General features: G+C 35.4%; 1 protein-coding gene across 3 annotated transcripts in view; it reads right to left on the bottom strand.

Moving 5' to 3' along the window:
• CRPPA (CDP-L-ribitol pyrophosphorylase A) overlaps positions 1 to 20,351 on the bottom strand; it is a 332,461-nt gene that overhangs the window by 41,673 nt on the left and 270,437 nt on the right. The window contains exon 10 of one of the 3 annotated variants that reach the window (XM_077996995.1): positions 9,030 to 9,173. The exons of the other annotated variants lie outside the window; for them this stretch is intronic. Within the exon in view, the coding sequence (XP_077853121.1) occupies positions 9,156 to 9,173 (18 nt within the window). The 3' untranslated portion in view covers positions 9,030 to 9,155. Of the gene's footprint in view, positions 1 to 9,029; positions 9,174 to 20,351 lie in introns of those variants that run through there. 3 annotated transcript variants of the gene reach the window in all.

Below are 20,351 nucleotides of genomic sequence, written 5' to 3'. Positions count from 1 at the left end.
CTGAGGCGGGGGGATCACTTGAGCCTGGAAGGTCAAAGCACTTGAGGTCAGGAGTTCAAGACTAGCCTGGTCAACATGGTGAAATCTCATCTGTACTAAAAATAAAAAAAGTTAGTTGGGTATGATAGTGCATTACTATAGTCCCAGCTACTTGGGAGACTGAGGCATGAGAATTGCTTGATCCCAGGAGGTGGAGGTTGCAGTGAGTTAAGATCACACCACCGCACTCCAGCCTAGGTGACAAAGTGTCTGTCTCAAAAAAAAAAAAAAAAAAAAAAGAAAGTTAAAATTTATCAAACTCAATGCATACAACCATTTACAGACAGTAAGACAGTACACAGCACCACTTGCAGTCAAGAGAAACAAATTTATAGTATTAAGCTACAACTGCATAAAATTAAGTGTAATACATACTATACTACTGTAATAATTTCACAGACACCTCCTGTTGCTATTTCAGTGGGCTTGAGTGTTGTAAGTATCTGCTAAAATGCTGTGTGATGTTAATCATCTCCACATGAGCAGTTCATCTCTCCAGTAAAATGTGTTATTATAGTAAAAAGTGATCTCCCATGGTTCTTAGGTATTTTTCATCACGTTTAGTGTAATACTGTAAACCTTGCATAACACCAGGGGAGCTATACAAAATACCACTGATGATGCTGGAAGTGCTCTCAAAAAGTTAAGAAAAGTCATGGCATTACCAAACAAAATAGCTGAAATGCTTGATATGTATCATAGATTTAGGTCTGCAGCTGAGGATGCCTTCCATTTCAGAGGATTCATCTTGTAAAGTAAGAGATGAGGTAAACTTACCATATCAACAAATACGGTGTTGCACATGTCCTTATGATTTTCTTAACATCTTCTTAACATCCTCCTTATGATTTTCTTAACATATTTTCCCTAGCTTACTTTATTGTAAGAATACAGTATATAATACATACAGCATACAGCAGGGGTCTGCAACCCCCAGGCCACAGACCACTACCAGTCCATAGCCTGTTAGAATCTAATGATAAATGTAATACACTTGAATCACCCTGAAACCATCCTCCCACCGACCCGTCTGTAGAAAAATGGTCTTCCATGAAACTGGTCCGTGGTGCCAAAAAGATTGGGGATTGCTGGCATACAAGATATGTATTAATCAATTATGTTATCGGTAAGGCATCTGGTCAACAGTAGGTTAGTAGTCAAGTTTTTGGGGAGTCAAAAGTTTTACATACATTTGACTGCATGAGGGTCAATGCTCCTAACCCAATGTTGTTCAAGGGTATAATAATCAATAATCAAGAACACTTTCTGAAGTTTCAACAGATAAGTAAAAACAAAAATAAGATTAAATAACAGAAATGACCTAAAAATATGGGCAACCCTGATATTTCTAAGACTTGCTTTTGTAAATTACAATTGAATCACAGCCAGATCATGTGCAAATTCCTTAATTGTCAAAATATTAGAAATGCTCTTGAAAAGTACACACAACTAAATCTAACCATAAAGCAAAGGTAATGTGAAAAGATTTAAGTGAATACTATGTAAAATTTTTCTGAAAAATACAGAAAAAATTTTATATTATGATCACTTACTCATATACCTGTTTTGTTGTCTGGATTTTTGTATTATGTTTTCTTTAAGTGGAACACACTATATTAAATTCATAAATAACTAACACTAGGAACCCTTGGCCAATATCTCAAAGCCATATTATTCCAGTATTCCTGGAGGAAAAAATGGGGATGGATGAATGATTTTCTAACTTTTGAAGATCATGTTTACATCAATTGTTACATGCTCTTTGAATTGCTCACAACAAAACAGAAAAACTTTGCAAAGGTTTTTAAAACAGGATTAATCTAAAATGCATAGCCAGAAGGTTTTAATAAATCTAAACAAGGACAGTGTCAAGCAAAGTGTTAACATATACCTTTGTGAAGACCTCTGCTTGACTGGTCCTTGAATGTTTTGTGGTTAGGTAAGATTTTATTATATAAACTCTATATTGAGCCTTTATGCCTTATAATTATGTTAAGTGGTTTTTTTTGTGAAAGTTTCTTCAAATTATTTGGAATTCTGCTTCCTCAGCTGGCAGCAATTAGACCCAAAGACCACCAGAAATAATTCCTCAATCCCTTTTGGGATCTATGAACTTGTTATGAACACTTAAAGAAGCATACAGAAACATTACATTCTGATTAAAAAAAACAACGCCAGAGGGAAGGTTATTCTTTTCCCTTAGAAAAGGAAAATTCTGCTCATAAATGATTCAAAAGCCAAAAATAAATAAATAAATAAATAATTCTACCAAGGTATGCACCTTTATCTAAAATCAGAGCCACCTTCCATAGAAACTTGTACTTTGAAAGTAACAACTCACACAAATTATTGACTACTTCTTGCCCAGTCAGTACATTCATCTAACAAAGCAATTTCCATATGAGCAACCACAAACATTTGGGGCTTCAGTTGTTAATCTCCCATGAAAAACTATTTCCATAACTATTTTTAACTTGTATGTGTTAGTGATTTTCTGTTTATCTCTGGAGCATGAAAATTCTTATGGTGCCCTTTATTATGTATTTATGTATCACTTTCCCTCACGTGACCTCGGCAGACGGAAGATTCACATCTTCCTCCCAGGAACAAAAGTAGACAGGCACGTTGTTTTCTTTACAATTGGCATCTATTCTGTCTCCCAAATTCTCGCGTTATTGGGACTACTTCTTAACAGCTCTTCAATGTTCCCTTCTTAGATAAAAAGTACACTTATGTAATACTTGAAACCAACTAATGTGGAAGAGTAGATGAAATGCAAAATGAAGTTCATAATTCACTTTGACCATGTAAAATTAAGTATTACATCTTTTACTAAAAATTAGAAATTGATATTTTAAAAGTATAAAAATCCATTTGAGGTATTTAAATGTAGATCTGAACTAAGATTTCTTGCATGCTTTTTATCAAGTTTGTAAATTAACTCATTCAATACACTTAATAACCATGAGATAAGAACATTATTTCAGTTTTGCAAATGACGAAAATAAACTTCACAAAGATTAAATATCTCATCCAAGTTTAAAAACAAATAATGGTCCTGGGTATTAAAATCAGTTCCATCTGAATTCAGAAAACTATTCTTTTTGTGACAATGTTGTATCCGTTTTGAAGTTCAAGAAGGACCCAATTACAAACTAGACTGACTTCAAATACGTAGATCCTGAAACAGAGTTACAATACAAATTATTGCCAACAGTTGCTAAATATCACACATTCTTAAGGAACTCATAATTACTGTTGGGCACAAACATCTTTATTTCCAGCTGTCTCCATTACGTTAAATATGTGGATATAAGACCTTCACTAAGATGATTTCCTGAGAGAAAGAAGGTGTCCATTGTTTATTGGAGTGAGAGTAGTAGGAAGTTTATACACATATACACACATACACAAACATTTTGTACACATAGATCTCTTAAAAATAGGATATATATCTTTTAAAATTTATGTCTAGATTATGATATCTAAGAGACTTCATGAATGGGATTAGTATGCTGCTTAAAGAAGCTCCAGAAAGCTGTCTCGCTCATCTTCCATGTGAGGAAACACGCAGGAGGCACTCACTGTCTATGAACCAGGCATCAGGTCCTCACCAAACACTGAATATGCCAGGGCTTGACCTTGAAATTCTCAGCTTCCGAAACTACAAGAAATAAATTTCTATTGTTTATAAGCTACCTAGTGTATAGCTTACAACAGCCCAAACAGACTAAGACACCTCAGGAAAGAAGTAGAAAAATGGATGAAGGAAAACATTTTATCTTTATTTGATATATTGCTGTATTTTAAAACTTGTTCTCTAAAAAAAGGGCTCACGTATTAACTTTTTAAAAAATGACAATAGCAACAAAGATAGCATTCAAAATTAAACATTCAAAGGAGGGCTGAATTTCAGAGACAGCTACACCAAATATCCTTTTATTAGCATATGATTAAGAATACTATATAATATTTAAACTGATTTTCAATTATCTGATTCCAACAAGACATTTAACTTTTCTTTCAATTAGACTGATCCTATACTTCAGTTTTTATTAGAATATCCAATATTTTGATGGTTTTATTTTTTTGTAAGCATTTCCTACAGAAAACTATCTTGGGAATAAACTTAATAAACAATTCTGGGCGATTCCTCAAGGATCCAGAACTAGAAGTACCATATGACCCAGTCATCCCATTACTGGGTATATACCCAAAGGATTATAAATCATGCTGCTATAAAGACACATGCACACGTATGTTTATTGCGGCACTATTCACAATAGCAAAGACTTGGAATCAACCCAAATGTCCATCAGTGACAGACTGGATTAAGAAAATGTGGCACATATACACCATGGAATACTATGCAGCCATAAAAAAGGATGAGTTTGTGTCCTTTGTAGGGACATGGATGCAGCTGGAAACCATCATTCTCAGCAAACTATCGCAAGAACAGAAAACCAAACACCGCATGTTCTCACTCATAGGTGGGAACTGAACAATGAGATCACTTGGACTCGGGAAGGGGAACATCACACACCGGGGCCTATCATGGGGAGGGGGGAGGGGGGAGGGATTGTTTTGGGATTTATACCTGATGTAAATGACGAGTTGATGGGTGCTGACGAGTTGATGGGTGCAGCACACCAACATGGCACAAGTATACATATGTGACAAACCTGCACGTTATGCTTATGTACCCTAGAACTTAAAGTATAATAAAAAATAAAATAAAATAAATAAAATAAAATAAACAATTCTGCACCAGACTTAAAGATAACTATAACCTTTGCTTTTTTATTACCACAATGTATGCAGTACACAAACCATGATGAATTGTATAATAAATGCTTGTAATTATAATTTTATACAAAATATGAGTCCTGAGTGTTCATTAAACTAGTAATGCTTCATTAAAACCTAAGAAAATATCCTATAGGAAAATATTTTACAGCATAAGCTTTATTCTTTTTTGAAGTGACAAGAAATAGACAACATAAATATTAAGACAACAATAAAACCAGCATGCTGTGAAAGTCAGCAAAGTTAAAAGATCATAAACTATGTCAACCATTTATATGTATATATATTTGACTTACTTCTCCATCCAAAACCTTTATAGCTAAAGATATTTATGTGAAAACAAGATAATCACTTCTAAAGAATGTATGCTGTTTAGTTACCACCTACAATAATAAACTTTCAGGTAGAACAATTGGTTTACAGCTGAAATATCTACAATACCTCAAGAAGAGAATTTGTCTGTGCAAGGATAGCACTGGTAAAGGTACTACATCTCACAGAAAAGGAGAAAAGCTAAAACTGTATACCAAGAATATTTTAGAATCATTTAAAAGCTTTTATGTGAACATGAGAGGATATCTAAATTATACTGCAAGTCTACATTTACCTATATTAACCTGTTTTAGCTACCATCAGTTTCATGTTTTAGCTACCATCAATTAGAAGTGAGCTTGTTGTAACTGCAATCCTACACAAGCTCCAAAGCATAAAAACAGGGGAAAAAATGTAATTTGATGGCTTTGATATACTTTTCTCATTATATAAATAAAAATGTTTACATCTGGCCGGGCACGGTGGTTCAGGCCTGTAATCCCAGCAGTTAGTGAGGCCAAAGCGGGTGGATCATGAAGTCAGGAGATCGAGATTATCCTGGCTAACACAGTGAAACCCCGTCTCTATTAAAAATACAAAGAATTAGCTGGGCATGGTGGCGGGCGCCTGTAGTCCCAGATACTCTGGAGGCTGAGGCAGGAGAATGGCATGAACCCAGGAGGCAGAGCTTGCAGTGAGCCAAGATCGCGCCACTGCACTCCAGCCCGGGCGACAGAGCGAGACTCCGTCTCAAAAAAAAAAAAAAAAAAAAAAAAGTCTACATCTTACGAAATTAAAGAATAGTATAATTTTCTTTAAAATTATCTTATACTTTGACCAATGGTAGAGAGTAAGAATGAGTTAAAATATCTATTAAATATTGTAAAGGGCCCATTTACCCCACACACACATTGTTTTTTTGTTTTGTTTTGAGATATAGTTTCGCTCCTGTCACCTAGGCGAGAGTACAATGGCATGATCTCGGCTCATTGCAACCTCTGCCTCCCAGTTTCAAGTGATTCTCCCGCCTCAGCCTCCCGAGTAGCTGGGATTGCAGGTGCCCACCACCACATCCAGCTAATTTTTGTATTTTTAGTAGATACAGGTTTTCACTATGCTGGTCAGGTTGGTCTCTAACTCCTAAGTGATGCACCCGCCTTGGCCTCCCAAAGTGCTGGGATTACAGATGTGAGCCACCACGCCTGGCCAATTTACCCCCTTTATGAGCTCACTTCAAACGAGAAAGCCATTAAAACTAATAATTGAGGAAGAGGCAACGTGGAGTATTTGGAGGAATACAAGGGGGTGGAAAGAGTAGTCTAGTCAAAGATCTGAGACTTAAGAACATTGTGACCTTGGGTAAATCATTAAGCTTTTTAATTTTTTTCCTTTTGCAAATCAGAGACAACAAAACTTGACCTGTACATCCCTGAACCTACCTGTTCATGCCAGAATTTGTCTAAGGTTTAAATGAAAAGTCTAAGAAAGTCCTAATCAAATATAACATGTTATGAAGTTAATTCTCATACACGCTTTATGACTGATTCATTTGATATTACTGGGGGTAAAGGTAAATTTAAAACCTTATATAATGTGTTTTTCATATTTAAATAATATTAACACTAAAATATTAGGCTGGTACAAAAGTTACTGTAGTTTTTGCGATAAATTTTAATGTTAAAAACTGCAATTACTTTTGCACCAATATAATAATTTAAAATAGAAATGCTGTCTAGAAACGAGAAGCTTCTATCTTTCTCTTTCAACTTGATTATACTTGCCTTTGGATCCCTTTTGCCTGGAACATAGTAAACACAGGAAAAATCGATCAATAAAGGAAGAAAGGAAAAGAAATGTGTCCCTTGAATTACCCAGGCTCAACTCTGCCACATGATTTAAGAATTAACACAATTTAAATATTCCCAACATAGATACTTAGTATAACGTTCTATTTTGGTATTTAAAGATTAGCCACCCAGAATTTCATTACTTTTGCAGAGCAGATAATCTGCTACAAGATGCAGAAAAGTATCTTGTTTGACATACTCTGTCTGGTTAGCCATACTTCTCACAGACATAATTAAATTTAAGATTACTAGTATCTTGACACCATTAAGATTTCTGTTAAAAAAAAAAAAAAGTCAAGTAAAATTATTATTTTTGATTAAATATACTCAAAGGAATACTACACAAGATAGAGTAAAAATGAAAAATACCATATTTATGTTATTATAAATACTACTTGTTTTTACTTTTTAATTAATCAATTATTCATTGAGAGACAGAGTCTCACTCTGTTGCCCAGGCTGGAGTACAGTGGTGTGATCTCAGTTCACTACAATGTCCGCCTCCCGGGCTCCTGAGTAGCTGGTACTACAGGCATGTACCACCATGCCAGGCAATGCCAGGCTAATTTTTTTGTTTTGTTTTGTATTTTAGTAGAGATGGAATTTCACCATGTTGCCCAGGCTGGTCTCAAACTCCTAAGCTCAGGCAATCCACTGGCCTTGGCCTCCCAGAGTGCTAGGATTACAGGCATGACCCACCGCGTCCAGTCCTACACTACTGATTTTTAAGAAGTATGGCCGTATATGCTTTAGTCATACAAATTATTACACAGGACATAAGGATATAACACATGAAGTTGAATCAACAGAAGTCCCAGAGGCAATCTGTCAAGTACTTCTGCAGAGCAGTTTGCAAACTATGATCTTATATAATGCTTTTTATTTCAATCTTGTATAGGACGCCCTTTCTGACTCACAGGAGACTTTCATCAGGTTTGAAATTTTTGCAGACAGCAGTTTCAACGGGTATCAAAAATTCCCCAGCATCTCCTGTATATCTTTTCCAGTAGTCCAGAATGTTTATTTATAAATTTCTGCCATTTCTTACCGATAGAATACCTTTAACAGGTCATGAAATACTAAGAACTATTCATTCATTTATTGTTTATCAAACTGTTTTTTGAGCACCCAGTATGCCCCAAGCACTAAGGATAAGCATGGAACATTTCACATGAAAAAGGAACCAGTATACAACATTTGCTTGTGAATGCCTAAAACTGACTAATGGACCTGATATTAAGAACCTTGCCTAGAGTAAACATCCCCACTTGTCTAAGATCTCGTTTCCCGTGTCTTCTTTCTATGTCGATTGGCATCTTAGACCAGAGGTCAAGAAACTGTTGCCCTCCGACCAAGTTTTTATAATTCAAGTGCCATTGGGACACAGCTGTCCATTCATTTATGATTTGTCTATGGCTGCTTTTTCACTCCAATTGCATTTGAGTACTCCAAAACTCCTGTATCTTCCTAAACCCTTTATAAGAAAAAGAAAACACCAATTTATAAATAAATTATTTTGAAACCTAGGTTTTAATATATGCATTCTGAAATATTTAATCAACAGCATCTGATTTGTAAAAATTATCAAGAACCATTTTTTCCATCTATTCTTCTGTAATTTATGCAAATAAACTAAAAAATAGATCCTAATTAACAGCTATTCAGAAATTTTTATTTAGTGTTCAACAAAACTAAAAAATATGAAATATTAAACACAACATAATTTAAGTGAGCTAATATGAATAATAAAACACTTCATTTTACAGGGCATATCAAAAAGGCATAATATTATTCTATTATTTGCTATAATTCTTAATCCTTCTCAAGCTAGTAAGCATCAGTGTGTTAGAAGGATTGTTTAATCACTACATTTGAAACTGCATAAGAAAAACTCAAGCCAAGCATCTGTATAAGTGATTTTATAAGCCTTGATTTTCCACTCAGTATAATATATGCATGTACTCATCTACCAATGTCAAACATTCAACTTGCACATTACTCTTTTTCTGGCTTGAAGAAAACAGAAATTTATTTTCAGAGGTTGGGTGTCAAGTGCTCGTGTGGGGCTCCTTGGGTCAGACTGTCCTCTATCCTGTCACCCTTCCATCCTAGATCATTGTCCTCACACACACTGTCATAGATGGCCCACCCTCATGGTTGAATTTCAGCCTGTAAGAGAGAAAATAGGGGAAGGGGAAGGAGAATCACCTTTCTCTTTAAGAAAACCACCAAGAAATTATACACGTCATATGTACACGTGAACAGAATTTAAATTAAATGGCATAGCTAGCTCCACAAGTTCTGTTACTAAGAGACACAAACGAGAATGAATATTAAGGGGCATCTAGGAACTCTGCCACAGCCAAAAATTGGCTTCTACATTTGAACTAAGGCAAAAGAATTTTCTTCTTTTCTTTAGCTCCTATTTTAAGTTCAGGGGTACATGTGCAGGTTTGTTACATAGGTAAACTTGTGTCACAGAGGTTTGTTGTACATTATTTCATCACCTAGGTACTAAGCCTAGTACTCAATAGTTATTTTTTTCTTCTCCCCTCTCTCCTCCCACCTAACTTGTATATTAATTTAAATAATGGACAACACTTAATGTGAAACAGTTTCCTCTTTGAAGGATTCTTCTTTGAAGAATGAAATTCTACATTGTTGTATTAAAAAGATTGTGCAGGAAGAGAAAAACTCTATTTACAATTCGAGTTGCTTGGTAATTTGAATATACATGCTAGTAAAACTTTTAGATGTTGAGTTATTCTTGGTCAAATAGATCTTCCAAAGTAGTTCCCACTTATTTAAGTAAAATCTGTGATAAGGGTTTTCCTAGGTTTGTATTTACCCACTATCATTTTAAATTCACTTGGACACTTTCATAGCCTACTTAAAATGCAACATCTAAACTGTAGTATAGATCTGTAATAATTCTTCCCATGAGAATAATATATAATTCAAAATTCTATCCTGTGTTAAATTCTAATGAGGTATTAAGCAATTTTGCATTTTTAGAACATTAATGCATTATAAAATAACTAGCACAAAGAGTAATGAATCTCAATGCTAATTCACCTATAACTTACTTTTTTCATGTCCAAATAAAGTTTGTGATAACAATTCACCAAGATGATTTAAAGGTGAATAATAAATGCCTGAAATATATCAAGAACAAAATAATTATAGTAAAGACTTGTAACTAGGTAGGGTTGGCAGTTTTATACTGTATTCAAAGCTCACAGTTGACAATGTTGGAAAAAGAAAAATATCTTTCCTTGTATTTGGCTGAGTTATTGCAAACAAGGTACTGAGAACAGTTCCTGGCACAGAGTAGGCAGTACCCAAAGTCTGCATCACAATCATTACCACCATCACCATTATTATCACATCTTAGAAATAAAACAAAAACAGAAAACCTCATCTGCAGACAATTTTCCTCTCTAGGAGTGAAGCACTTGAGAGTACAAGAGATGAAACTGTATGTTTCTGGGTATTTACAAGGTGAGCATTTCCACCATTCAGGAAAGGTTTATCACAAGACATTCAAGGAATAAAAAACTTCTTTGGCACAACAATGTCAATATTAAAGTCAGTGGAAATACAGGGCAAAGAAAGGGAAGCAGTGAAATCTATGAGGTAAGAAATGTATTTAAGCCAGGGGTAAGGAGAATAATAAGTATCCATAGAGACCAGTTTATGATCACCTGAAATGAGGTATCAACAAGGTCACTGCATGTACAACTGCTACTCATTCCTCAAAGGAATCCTAAAATGCTGGACACCCAATTCTGACTGAAGAAATATTAATAAAGTCTATTGCTCTCTGACAGGGGAATGATGGAGCTATTAGTTTCTGTAGTTATGTATAAAGCACTAGCGTACCAAGCATCACTCTCTCTTAATGGTAGCATAACACATTAGCAATGGAAAGAGCAATGGAATAAGAAGATATGGTTACATGTTTAAACTGTAAAATGGAGGGCAATTTTCAGAAAAGACAACTCTAGAGGGGTAACATCTGGAAAAGTATGGCAGTTGTCCTGCCAAGTGATAACCAACACCTGAACTACATTGGTCACAATAAAAACAACAACAAAATAAAAGAAAGGTGGGTAATGTCGAAGAAACAGAACTAGAATCCAGAACATTTGGAGGGCATATTAACAAGATGGGAGAACAGGAGGTCCTCACACTGAATCCCTCTACAAAAACAAATATCTGACAGCTATCCACAGACCAAAGTGCCTATGTGTAGCTTTGGAATTTAGGTAGAGGGCAGAAAATTCTAGTGGAGCCAAAGACCCAGGAGGACTGCTTTAAGAAGACAGGCTTATACATTGATAACAAGCCCATAGACCTTGACACCAGCTTCAGAATAGAAACAATCTTGTTCCTGTGTGGAGCAGGCTCCAGTCCCACTCCTCCCCAGTCCTGCCAAGAGCTCCTTTCAACAACAATCCAGGGATGAGCCATGCCCATTCATGCCCACAGTAACAGAGCCTGCCAACCTTAGGCCCAACTGAAGTTCCTGAAGCAGTACTGTGACCTGACTTCTAACTCCATTCTACTTCAGCCGAAGGCAGTCCTACCTGTCTAGAGACATGCCCAAGGGGGCTGGGAGAAGTCATATGCAGGAGTTCAGTCAGAGTGGTGGGAAAAGTTGTAAGAAAAAGTTTCAGGGAAAGATGCCAGCCTTCTTGGAAGGCCAGAAGGTTTTGCAAAGCTTTGGGGAAGGAAGAGCTGAAGGCCGCTGTTCTTACCCTGGGGCTTAGGGTATAGGTACAATGGAATGCAGAGGAGTTTATCTAAATAGCTTGTTTACTCAAGTTGTCCTAAAACTGGCCTTTGATCACTCACACACAGGACTTCTCTACTGTGCAGGGGGCAGGGAGGGGCGGAGGGCAGTGACGTGGTGGGGGGGTGGTCAACAATGTTTTATTTCCCACAAATTGTGTTTGCTCCAAGCCTTTGTCATTAAATCTGTACTAAATAAATGCGAGCGGGGCAGGCTTATGGGGGCTGCACTGTTGGTTGCTGCATTCTCAGCAGCTGCACTCTCTCAGTGGCTGCTGTATTCTCCCGTCGGCAGTGTAGACCTGAGCAGTATGGTCCCCTACCTGCATTGTCAGGTAAAATACCTGTGTCAGTGTACTTCTTTCATCTGTTGCTAGGCCAGACTCTGTGGGACAGACTCGGCAGTCATACCTATAGGCATTCCAGGTCACAGATGTACCAATCTCAGATCCAACTTTAACCTCTGAAGCAGCACAAGGCTCCAGGCTTATCTTGGCCAGGAGGCTGTTGTGCTTACCCAGTTATCCAGCAGAAGTCAAAACCATAAGTGCCCCAGGATTTGGCCTATGAACCTCAGACCTGACTGCTGTCCCTGAAGCAGCATAGTGACTTACGCTCCATCCCTGTGCTACCATAATCTGGAAGCAGTTCTACCTGTTTGGGGACATGCCCTGGCAGACACATGCTCAGAAACCTGAAGGAAGCTACACTAATCTGTGCCCCTAGTAATAGGCCTGACAACTGCGGATATGAGTGAGGATCTTGGCACAACCATAGGACCCCACTCCATCTCACCCAAGTACAATTCCAGAAACAGTCCTATCAGGTTAAAGAAGGTCTGTACCCACTGAAAACAGTCTATAAAAAAATGAAAGAGGAGTCTTCTGTTTCACAAGCACAAACACCAATGCAAGGTTATACAAAACATGAAGAATGAGGCAAATATGACACTATCAAAAGAAACTAATAAACCTTCAGTAACCAATAATAAGGAGATGAACAATCATGAATGGCTTGACAAAGAATTCAAAATCTTTAAAAAGCTCAATAAGCTACAAGAGAAAGTGGACAAACAACTTAATAAAACCAGGAAAACAATATATGAGAAAAATTAGAAGTTTAACTTATAAATAAAAACAATCATAAAAAAAAACCAGAAACCCTGTAGCTGAAGAATATAATCCCTGAAATAAACAAATAGAGATCTTTAACAGCAGACTCAAGCAGAAGAAATAATCAGTGAGCTCAAAGACAAGTCATTTGAAATTACTCACAGGAAAAAAAGAAAAGAAAAAGATGGAAAAAATCCAATTTAATTAATGAAACAGCATCAAATTAAGCAACATATTCATTATGGGAGCACCAAAAGAAGCAGAGAATGAGAAACGGCAATAAGCTTTTTCAAAGAAATAATGACAGAAAACTCCCAATGTCTGGGAAGGGAATTGAACATTCAGCTCTTCAATGTACAAAGAACCTCAAGTAAGAGGAATTAAGAGGTTTTCACCCAGTCACATTACCATCAAATTGTCAGAAGTCAAAGACAATGAGAGAATTTTGAAAGCAGCAAGAGAAAAGTGAGTTGTTAAATACAAACATCCAAATGACTATGACTGGATTTCTCAGCAGAAACCTTTCAAGCCAAGAGAAAATGGGAAAATGTAATCAAAGTACTGAGAAAACAAATTTTAAAACCTCAAACAAACAACAACAACAAAAAACGCTACCAACCAAAAATATTATATCCAGCAAAGCTGTCATTCAGGAGTGGAGAGATAAAGACTTTCCTTTATCTCTTTATTTGTCCTTTCCAGACAAATAAAAGCTGAGGAAGTTCATCACTACTAGACCTGCCTGACACCTGCCTGACAAGAAATGCTAAAGGGAGTTCTCCAAGTTGCAACAAAAGACACTAGTTAGCAAGATAAAAACAAATGACAGTATAAAACTAACTGGTAAAGATAAGTATATAATCAAACTCAGAATACTAATATTGTAATGGTGGTAACACAAATCACTTTCAACTATAGTATACAGTTAAAAACAAAAATATTAAAATTAACTATAGCTATAATTTGTTTATGGATGCAATATATAAAAGATATAAACTGTGACATCAATAAACTAAAATGCATGAGAAGAGATGTAAAAGTGTAGAACTTTTGTATTAATCCAAAGCGAAATGTTATCTTAAAAGAGACTGTTATACCTATAAGATATTTTATGTAAGCCTCATGGTAATCACAAAGATAAAATGTATAATAAGCACACAAAAGATACAAAGAAAGGCAGGCAAGCAAACCACTATAAAAACTCATCAGACCACAAAGGAAAACAAGTTAGGGAGAGAGGAACAAAGGAATTAAAAAGCAAGTCAGAAAACAAGAGATGAATCACAGTAATAAGTTCCTACCAGTCTGTAACAACTTTAAATGTAAAGAGATTAAATTATCTAATCAAAAGACATAGGGGCTACACAGATTTTAAAAATAAGATCAAACTCTATGCTGCCTGCAAGAAACTCATTTAGGAACTCATTTTCAGGGTGAAAGTGAAAAGATCTGGTAGTTTTAAAAATGGGAGTTCCTCTGCAGAAACTCTCTTGCCTGCCTGCTGCCATGTAAGTTGTGCCTTTGTTCTTCCTTTGCCTTCCGCCATGATTGTGAGGTCTCCCCAGCCCTGCAGAGCTGTGAGTCCATTAAACCTCTTTCTTTTATAAATTACTCAGTCTTGGGTATGTCTTTATTAGTAGCATGAGAATGGACTAATACACTCACCTTACCTTTCAGAGAGACAAAATCTCTGGCTTCAAGGAAAGCATTTCCCTGATGCAGGCCACATGTTTTACCTCTATCCCTTCTATACACTTCCAGGGATTAACCCCCAAAATCAAACCTCCCATCAGTAGCCTGATATAATTATGTGTGGTTATAATACCTTCAGTTTAACTTATCAATCACTAAACATCCTTTGTTGAATGTCTGTACCAAGCACAGTCTTCTTATAACTGATGTCATTTATGCACTTACTCATCCTTGTTGAATATGTAGAATAACTTATTGAAGAAAATCAATAAGTTCAAGTAAATGAACTTCCTCCCTTTTAAGAAAAATCTGAAAAGGATGTTTTGCTACTTAGAGTAAGTTGTACTTTAAGCTCTTTGAGGAAATAAAACATTTCTGACATTTTCAGTGCCTATCACAAGGTCTTGGTGCATACTACGGATTCAAAAAATATTTGTTCAAACAATAAATAAAGGCAGATTAACAGGTATCCCAAGCATTCTACCATTTTTATTCTGACTTGCCTAACCTCCTATAAAATTTGACATTCATCCATATTTTACACATATTTTAGTGCAAACTATGTGTCAGGCTTTTCATCCTGTTTATTAATACAATGATGATTTGATCCCACCCTCATTCTTATAACTTGTGGTATTTCGGGTTTTTCAGCCTTAACAAATTTGATGTTGAAATTTATTCCATGAAGTATTTCTCAATCACCTCAAACTAAAATAATCAGTCTCTTCCAGCCCTTTATTGTCTATCCCTAAACTGCTTCATACAGCTGTTATTTATATACATACCTTATTTCTCCCAATGCAAACTTATATAGCATGTTAAAAACCGTTTTACATATAAACAAACATGTATATACACTACACATATACATAAAATAATTTCAGCATAATTAGACATAACTTTTTCCTCTTAAAAGAACAACCTCCAATTTCTCAAAAAAATCAAAAATACAACTGTGATATCAACTAGCAATCACACTACTCTTTATCCAAAGGAAAGGAAATCAGTATTGTTAGATATCTGCACCCCCATGTTTAATGCAGCACTATTCACAACAGCTAACATGTAGAAATAACTTAATGTCCATCAACAGATGAATGGATAAAAAATGTGGTATGTATATACAATGGAATACTATGGCCCGGCGCGGTGGCTCATGCCTGTAATCCCAGCACTTTGAGAGGCCGAGGCAGGTGGATCATGAGGTCAGGAGATCGAGACCATCCTGGCTAACACGATGAAACCCTGTCTCTACTAAAAATACACAAATTAGCCGGGCGAGGTGGCGGGCGCCTGTAGTCCCAGCTACTCGGGAGGCTGAGCCAGGAGAATGGCGTGAACCTGGGAGGCGGAGCTTGCAGTGAGCGGAGATCACGCCACCACACTCCAGCCTGGGCGACAGAGTGAGATTCCGTCTCAAAAAAAAAAAAAACAAAAACTGAAATCCTGCCATTTGCAGAAGCATGGATGAACCTCGAGGATATTAAGTGAAATAAGTCAGGCACAAAAAAAGAAATACTACATGCTCTCAGTCATAAGTGGGAGCTAAAAAAATGAACTCATATAAGTAGTAGAGAGTAGAACTTTGGTTATTAGAGGCTAAGAAAGGTAATGGCAAGGAGAAAACAGGGAAATGGTTAATGTATAGAAAATTACAACTAGATGGGAGAATGAGTTCTATAGTAGGGTAAATACAGCCAACAAGACAGAACAAATCTGTGATAATATTATGGAATGCTTTATTATAATTTTTGCATGTATTTATAAAGTTAGGTAGATTTTAAATGTTCCCAACACAAAGAATAGATAAAAGACTGAGCTGATGGATATGCTAATTACCCTGATTTTATCTTTACACATTCTATATGGGTACCAAAATATCACTCTATCTCATAAATATGTACATTATGTATCAACTAAAAATGAAGAAACTGTATAAAACCTCAACAAAAACTTACAAAAAATGTTTTCTACTCTGAAATGTAATTTATATTTTCATTGAATTTATTTTGTCTTTATCAACAATAAAATATTCATGAATCCTAGTCAATAAACGTATGATTACAAAGCAAAAGTAGGGTATGAATATACATATGGTTTGTTTCACCAAGTCACCATGAGCCAAGTCATTAGTGCTTTGGAAGGAACTGGGTTGACTCAGATTCTATGAATCCCAGGAATCTATATTTTAAAACACTTTTCAGAGGAGCTATGTGTAGCCAGTTTTGGCTCCTCTTGGTCAAGTTCACATGTAACAGATTTGAATAGTGAGGACATTGAAACATTTTTACTCTATCCTGCCACAGCATGGAAAGACAGACCAAGTCCATGATAATGTTACAGAATGCACTATCTAGAAAAGCGTTCTAGAAGGAAAGGGCAGGAAACATGTATATATCCTTTTCCTGCCATGACCATTAATTTCTCATTAGGGTCTGAGAAATTCTAACAATACACATTGGAAACGAGGAAATTAAGGCCATTATCTTGTACTATTTCTACAAAATTTAGCATTCAAGCATACTATCACTTATATTTAAAGAGATACTATATAGCATGCCTCTAAATTCAGAAGGTAACTAGCAAGTTGATTCATAAAAATTACAGTTAAGTTCTGATTACATCTATATAATTGATAGAAACTATTGGCCAGGAGTGGTGGCTTACGCCTGTAATCCCAGCAATTTGGGAGTCTGAGGCAGGAAGATTGCCTGAGCTCAGGAGTTCGCAACCAGCCTGGGCAATACAGTGAAACCCCATCTCTACTACAATACAAAAAATTAGCTGGGCATGGTGGCGGGCACCTGTAATTCCAGCTACTCGGGAGGCTGAGGCAGGAGAATTGATTGAGCTTGGGAGGCGGAGGTTGCAGTGAGCTGAGATCGTGCCACTGCACTCCAGCCTGACCGACAGAGCAAGACTCATTAAAAAAAAAGAAAAGAAAAGAAACTATCATTTACCTCCTTATAGATTCAGCTTATTTTTTAACCTCATTGAGACACTGTGTGTACAATGAAACCGGTATTCCTCATTTTATATAGTCATAGTATTTTTGTAAAATCATTACTTAACCCTTTTATTCTTATAATTAAACAAAGATTTTAAATGAGCAAAATGCCTTTGTAATAATGTTAGATTTATCAAAAACTGTAACTGAATACTTAGTGGAACAGGGTTTATTCGTTTTATTTTTCCTCAATGTAGGAATAATCAGCAACTTTCTGATATCTAGTTTTTAAAACTTATTTTAACTATTAAAATATAAAGTTCCTTGTCTTATTAAGAAGGATAGATATCCTCAACATTAACCAAACAGCTGTGCATTGGAGAATGTTAAAGGGATTCTGGGGATAAATCATCATTTTGAGGATGCTAAATGATAGGACTGAATTTGAAAGAAACCCATGACACTTTGAAAATATGAAACATGGCTTTTTAATGATTGTTTTCATCTCACATCAAAAACATGATATAAAATAGGAAACTATGCTATTTTGCTATTTTTAGAATTTAAAAACACTACCACCATACAAGAAAAAAATGAGTAAGACTTAAGCCTGTAAGTCAGCAACATCTACTGAGCACCATCTGCTATAAGAAAATTTGAAAGGTGCCTTGTCTTAGTCCATTCTGTGCTGCTTAACAGAATACCAGAGACTGGGTAATTTACAAATAAAAAATTATTTCAGTCCTAGGGGCTGGAAAGTCCAATGTCGAGGTGCCAGCAACTGGCAAGGGTCTTTTTGCTGTGTCATCCTATGGCAGGAGGACAAGTAACAGAGTGGGATACCAAACGAGTCCTTTTTATAAGAAACCCACTCTCCAGATAATAAACCCACTCTGGCAAATGGCATTAACCCATTCACAAGGGTAGGGCCTTCATGGACTAATCTCAAACCATAGCATGCCTGTTTTGTTGTCACTAATCAAAAAATCAAATTCTTTGTCAGAATTTTGTTAACAAACCAGTAGGGTTCACTGGTAGACTGATAAAATGAGACAATGTAGATGAGGTGGGAACTGTGTACCTCAATGACTAAATGAGTCAAAGATAATAAATCATTATTCATTAGTGTGTTGCCTCTTCTAAGGCAGGTAATATTTCAGTTAATAACAAACATAAGACAAAGGAGCTTCAAACTAGAAACCATCACCTGAAATCATCAATTTAGCAAAATCTATTGAATAGAAAAAGTACTTAATCAAAACTGGCCTCAGGCTCAAACTTGAGATAATCATATAAAGGAAATGTAGGTTGTGATGATTTGTTTTTTCAAGCAATAGTAAACAAAGGCACTCTGCTCACAGAGGAGCAGAAATACTATCTTGCCTTGTTCCTTGCTACAGTCAGAAGATAACACTAGAGTTATTATGCCCATCTCAATGGTTATATATATTCCTAATTCCAAAACATTCATTGTAGATGGGTAGAAAAACATTCTAAAATATATATTTTTAAAAAATTGATTATCTTCTTCCTAGACATTTTGAAGTGTATTTCTGCCATATGCTTTCTATTTACATATTTACATTCATGTACATTCTTTACAAATTGAAAAAATATTGTACATATTGTCTGATCTTCTAGTTTACCATATATTAGTTAGATTATTTTAAAGACTCCATTTTAAGAAAAGCATAAAATAAAACATTTTCAAAGTAATTTTCCTAGAAAAATACTAGTAAATATTGTGGGAAATTACAATATACTATGTCTTAGGTTAAAACTATGTGCAAATTATACACAATAAAGTTATCCCTGACTGAAAACATTGTGAGCAAATAAAAAAATTCACTCCAAAATTTCATGAAATATTCTTCAAACATTTGAGGTTCTCAAGAAATTCAAAATGGCAAATAATCTATGTTCCATTCCTCCATAAATAATTTTTAAATCATCACAAATAAAGAATGATTATATATAATCAATGTGAATGTGGTAATAGAAAAGAAGCTCTGCATTTTAAAAGTGTAAGAAAATATGATGGAAATGTGATACCATGTAATTCTAGTATTGTATGTATAAGTAGGTAGGTGTTTCATAATCAAGATACAACTGGGAATAAAATCAAAGTAACAAATACCTGAGATGTTAATTTGATGTACATTAAATGTGTACAAAGTATTATAAAATATACTTTATATAAATTTAAAAGTTATATAAGATAAACTTGACTTTATTTTAATAGAAAAAAACAGTAATTTTCCATGTGAAGTATAATACACTCAAAAAAAATGATAACTACCTCCCAGTGAGGGTAGAAAAATGTTACACTGGGACTTCTATTGGACGAATACTTCTTTTGCCTTACTGTGAATTAAAAGTGGCATTCCCATTGTTTAAAAGATTTTCTGCTAATTATTATTTTCCATAAATATTGATAAAATGAATTAGTATTAGGACTGAAATGTTGTGAAACTGAAGTTAAAACAACAGAAAATACTTTACCACTGCTTTTCTTTTTACAGTTCCTCTAATAAAACAATTATACACTGATTCTGCCCTTAGTATTTCAACATGAAAGGCATGGTCTTGGTTTAAAGTTATGAATATGATTTTAAAATTATTTCCAAAGCCTTTAAGTGGTTCACAATGTAAAATAGGACTTTTTTTCTGTAGCACCAATACAACAAACTCAAAGATCTTGTAATATATAAAGTTCTCAAAATATCTTCAGAAATGTGAATTTGTTCTATTTTTCTCTTATATGAGTTTTTAGTTTCTAACGTGCACTTCTTAGGGGGCTCA

The sequence above is a fragment of the Macaca mulatta genome, chromosome 3 (assembly GCF_049350105.2).
Source record: "Macaca mulatta isolate MMU2019108-1 chromosome 3, T2T-MMU8v2.0, whole genome shotgun sequence".
Taxonomy (NCBI): Eukaryota; Metazoa; Chordata; class Mammalia; order Primates; family Cercopithecidae; genus Macaca; species Macaca mulatta.
This window is presented reverse-complemented; position numbering and strand designations above follow the sequence as displayed.